At 53.0% G+C, this 5219-nt stretch overlaps 1 protein-coding gene across 1 annotated transcript; it reads right to left on the reverse strand.

The window, feature by feature from the left end:
* Positions 1 to 729: 729 nt before the first annotated feature.
* NEUROG2 (neurogenin 2) lies at positions 730 to 1622 on the reverse strand. The gene has a single exon (XM_067468370.1). The coding sequence runs from the start codon at positions 1580 to 1582 to the stop codon at positions 827 to 829; it is 756 nt and encodes a 251-aa protein (XP_067324471.1). The 5' UTR covers positions 1583 to 1622; the 3' UTR covers positions 730 to 826.
* Between the last annotated feature and the right edge of the window lie 3597 nt (positions 1623 to 5219).

Below are 5219 nucleotides of genomic sequence, written 5' to 3' on the forward strand. Positions count from 1 at the left end.
ACCGCTCCGAGCTGTATGGAGCCACCAAAGAGGAGTGAATTTCCCTTCCAAGTGGTAGATTTCTCTCACTTCCTGTTGCCTCACTCTTGCTCTTAACTATGAGTCACTTGTAAGTCGTATGTTTGTAACTTGAGGACTTCTTGTCTCTCTGTCTAGCTTGACAGACTAATTGAGAATGGCTGCAGTTATCAGCCTTCTCTTCTTCAGGCTAAACATGCCCAGCTCTTTAAGCTGCTCCTCATAGAACAAGCCCTATGAGGAGCGGCTTAAAGAGCTGGGCATGTTTAGCCTGAAGAAGAGAAGGCTGAGAGGAGACATGATAGCCATGTATAAATATGTGAGAAAAAGTCACAGGGAGGAGGGAGCAAGCCTGTTTTCTGCTGCCCTGGAGACTAGGAGGCCGGAACAAGGATGGTAAAAAATATCAAACAAAATCAAAGGAGATTCCATCTGAACATGAGGAAGAACTTCCTAACTGTGAGAGCTGTTCAGCAGTGGAACTCCCTGCCCCGAAGTGTGGTGGAGGCTTCTTTTTTGAAAGCTTTTAAACAGAGGTTGTATGGCCATCTGTCGGGGGTGCTTTGAATTTGATTTTCCTGCTTCTTGGCAGGGGGTTGGACTGGATGGCCCATGAGGTCTCTTCCAACTCTTTGATTCTATGATTCTATAGTCTAAGCTGCTTAAGCGGCTGGGGGGGGGGGGGGGGGGAGAAGGGGCCAGAGGCTGTTAGGAATGGTGGGAGTTGGAGTCCAAAACACCTGGAGATCAGAAAGGTGGGAAAGTTTGCCCATGGCTGCTTTAGAAGGCTGGGCTTTGAGTCTGGCTTTCAAATCAGGGCGAAACGCGGCTTCTCGGGCTGCGGCCAGTAGTCCATCTCGGACGCAGAGCTGCCCCCAGGGCTGGCGGGAGACATAGTGCAGCCGTAGGCCGAGGAAGAGGAGGAGGAAACGGAGGAAGAGGCGGAAGGAGCCGGGCTGGCGGTGCAGCTCCAGGAGGCGGAGGAGGCGGCGGAGGATGAGGATGGGGAGGGGCTACAGTCCTCGGAGAAGGCGCCCGCTCCGTGGTCGGCCAGGCGGAGGGTCTCGCTGAGGGCCCAGATGTAGTTGTGGGCGAAGCGGAGCGTCTCGATTTTGGTCAGCTTGGCGTCGTCGGGGAACGTGGGCAGCACCTCGCGCAGGGCGTCCAGGGCCGAGTTGAGGTGGTGCATGCGGTTCCGCTCCCGGTTGTTGGCCTTCAGGCGGCGGCTCTTCTTGATCCGCTGCACCGTCTCGGCCGTCTTGGCAGGGCGGGCGCCGCTCCGGGAACGGCGGGCCCGGCGGCCCTTGCAGTCCTGCCGGCGGGCGAGGAGGCTTCCCGTCGAGGGCGAGAGGAGCCGGGAAGAAGCGTTGAGATCCTCCTCGTCCTCCTCTTCGTCGTCCTCCCCTTCAGAGCCGGAGGAGAAAGGCGAGAGGGAGGAGGAGGAAGAGGAGGAGGAGGAAGAGGGCGCTGCGGGCGAGGAGCGCACCCCCAGCAGCAGCAGCCTTTCCTCCTCTTCTTCCTCCTCTTCCTCCTTCAGCTCCAGGTTCTCCGGCTTCACGAACATCCTGGAGGGAGACAAGAAGAAGAAACTATTGTTGACGGCTTTCATGGCAGGAATCACTGGGTTGTTGTAGGTTTTTTCCGACTGTATGACCATGTTCTAGAAGCATTCTCTCCTGACCTTTCGCCTGCATCTTATGGCAGGCTTCCTCAGAGGTTATGAGGACAGCCTCTGTGGATGCCTGCCATAGATGCAGGCGAAACGTCAGGAGAGGATGCTTCTAGAACATGATCATATAGCCCGGGAAAAACCTACAACAACCTAGAGGGAATAATCATCATCAGGGAAGGAAGGACTTGGGGTCACATAAACATACACAGAGAGGAGGAAATGTTCCCCAAACATCTGGAGAACAAGAATCATAGAGTTGGAAGAGACCTCATGGGCAATCCAGTCCCAACCCCCTTGCCAAGAAGCAAAAAAATCGCCTCTGCTTAAAAGCCCTTAAGAAAGCGCCTCCAAAACACTCCAGGGCAGAGAGTTCCACTGCTGAACAGCTCTCACAAGGTCCTTCCACACAGCCCTATATCCCAAAATATCAAGACAGAAAATCCCACAATATCTTCTTTGAACTGGGTTATCTAAGTCCACTCTCAAATAATGTGGGTCTTCCTGCCTTGATATTCTGGGATATAAGGCTGTGTGGAAGGGCCCACAGTCAAGAAGCTCTTCCTTATTTTCAGGTGGAATCCCTTTTCCTGTCGTTTGAAGTCCATCACACTAGAGAAGAATCCACTTAAAATCCGGTTACTGCCTCTTTGCAGAATTCTGGGGATTGTAGTTTAGGGAGGAGCCTTGAACAGCCTCACTCTACTACAAACCCCAGAATTCTGCAGGAGGCAGAAACTGGATTTTAAGCAGATTTTTCTCTCTCTTGTGTGATAGAGATATCCAGGGCAGCAGAAAACAAGCTTGCTTTGCTCCCTCCTGTATTGTCGAAGGCTTTCATGGCCAGAATCACTGAGTAGTTGTGAGTTTTCCGGGCTATATGGCCATGTTCCAGAAGCATTCTCTCCTGACGTTTCTCCTGCATCAATGGCAGGCATCCTTAGAGGTTGTGAGGTCTGTTGGAAACTAGGAAAATGGGGTTTATATCTTTGTGGAATGATGTCCAGGGTTGGAGAAAGAATTATTGTCTGTTTGAGGTAGGTGTGAATGTTGCCATTGGCCACCTTGGTTAGCACTGAATGGCCTGGCAGTTGAGGAGTATTTGGCGTGGCAGACTAGATTTTCCTCAAGCAGATGGTTCTGGAATTTGGGAGGACCTTCATGGAGGACGTAGGATTCCTCTCGCTCCTTCCCCGTCCGTGTTTTCGGCCTTGGAAGCTTGGACAAGAAATGGACCGAAGAGGAAATCCTCCCCACCCAGGAACAGCCAGCCTCCCCTGGTCTTCATAGAATCATAGAGTTGGAAGAGACCTCATGGGCCATCCAGTTCAACCCCCTTCCAAGAAGCAGGAAAATTCCATTCAAAGCACCCCCGACAGATGGCTAGATCCAGCCTCTGTTTAAAAGCTTCTAAAGAAGGAGCCTCCACCACACTCTGGGACAGAGAGTTCCACTGCTGAACGGCTCCCACAGTCAGGAAGTTCTTCCTCATGTTCAGATGGAATCTCCTTTCTTGTAGTTAAGTGACACTTGTAAGTCGATAGACACTGGTTCTCAACCTGGGGTCCCCAGATGCTTTTGGCCTACAATTCCCAGAAATCCCAGCTAGTTTATCAGCTGTTAGAATTACTGGAAGTTGAAGGCCAAAAACATCTGGGGACCCCAGGTTGAGTCCCACTGCGTAGACTGAGGGATGCATTTGGACACGACTTGAGCTGCCCTGACTCAACGCTACGAGCATCACAGTAGAGAATGAATCCACTTTAAAGCCAGTTTCTGCCTCCTGCAGGATTCTGGGTTTTGTAGTGAGGCTGTTAAAGGCTCCTCCCTAAACTACTAACCCCAATCTCTCCCTTCCCATTGCCAGCCTGGAGGTGGTGGGAACTCCACCTGTCAAGCCAAACTTTTGCTTCTTTTCTGATCTGCGCTTTCCACGCATTAGCCAGGTCTTTTGTTTAAAGTGGATTCATTCTCTAGTGTGGCGAGGTCGTGCCAGGGGAGTTGTGTTTGGGTGGGACAGAGAAGGCTCAAGGCTACAACTCCCAATTGAAAGCGGACACCACAATCCTTCCAGAAGGTAGGTGCGCCCAGTGTCTCCCAAACTCTGGTCTTTCGGGTATTTTGGACTCCAGCTCCCAGAGTCCCTAGTCATTGGCCAAGAGTGCTGAGGCTTCTGGGAGTTGGAGTCCGAAACATCTGGAGAAAGAGTCTGGGAAGCTTCCTGTGCCACATGCCGCAAGGATGTCAGTGCGGTTGCGCGTGGGCCACTGCCAAAGGGAAAAGAGGGAGAAAGGAAGAGGGAAAGAGAGGGAAAGAGAAAAAGTAGAGAGAGACTTACTTGGTTTCCTGCTTGGAGCGATCTCCTTCTATTTGGACGTCAAGGCTAGCTCGGCTTCAATGCCAGGAACCCAGCGCTTTGGACCCGCGCCGCCTTGCTCCTGGGGAGGTTCTCCCTGTGGTCCGGCGCTGGGTCGGCGCGTGGGGCGCGTGGGCGAGGGCCTGGCACGCGCCGGGAGGGACCCTCCGTGGACAGCGACCCGTCGGCTCGGGCGTCCCTCTCTGTGGCTGTGCGTCTGGCACACGACCCTCCTTAAAACCCCTTATATATATCCCCGGGGAAACAATCAAATCGACCCCCGGGGCTGGCTCTCCCCCAGCCACCCCCCTCCCTCCCTCCTTCCCTCCCTCCTTCCTTTCTTTTCATTCTCATCATCCTTCATTCCTCTTTTTTTGGAAGGGGAGGGGGGCTTGCCTCCTCTCTTTTCCCCCCTCCCCCCTCCCCTCCCTTTCATCTGATCCCTGCTGCAAAGTGCGCGGCGGCGCATCCCGGGGTGTGATTGGTGCCTCGCGCTCGGCTGGAGCGTGCCGCTCATTTATTAATGAATGGGGGCTCGCGAGGCGCAGCTGCCCAATCGCAGGGAGCCCGCCAGACAGGCACGCGCGCGCGCCCGGCAAGGCCGCCGCCCCCGCACCCCCCCTCCCTCATGATAGGCCCCGAGGGCGGTGGGCACAACAGCCAAGGGAGTCACACGCACAGGAAGGAGGGAGAAGCAGGTCCAGGGAAGAGCCAGCTTGCCACAGCCCAGTCATTCCCAAACTTCGGTCCTTCAGGTGTTTGGTTCTCCAACTTCCAGAAGCTCCCACTTGATTTCACCAAGAGTCAGGCATTTCTAGAGTTGAACACTGAGTTATGATGGTAACTAAAGAGCTGTCCAGCTGTCCAGAATCTCAACATGCTCAGTATAATCACATGTCTATAATCCCTCTCACACCAAAGAAGTAAGTCAAACTGGCAAATCAGCATATACATAGAATACAGGTTAGCAAATATATATATTGACAAATAAATAGTGAAAGGCTTGGGAGGTTGCTATTTCCAACAGTGAGTTTTCCAGGCTGTATGGCTATGTTCCAGAAGCATTCTCTCCTGATGTTTCACCTACATCTATGGCAGGCATCCTCAGAGGTGAGGTCTGTTGGAAATTAGGCAAGTGGAATTTATATACTGCATTGACTCTGTTTGATACCATTT

The sequence above is a fragment of the Anolis sagrei genome, chromosome 5, assembly GCF_037176765.1.
Source record: "Anolis sagrei isolate rAnoSag1 chromosome 5, rAnoSag1.mat, whole genome shotgun sequence".
Taxonomy (NCBI): Eukaryota; Metazoa; Chordata; class Lepidosauria; order Squamata; family Dactyloidae; genus Anolis; species Anolis sagrei.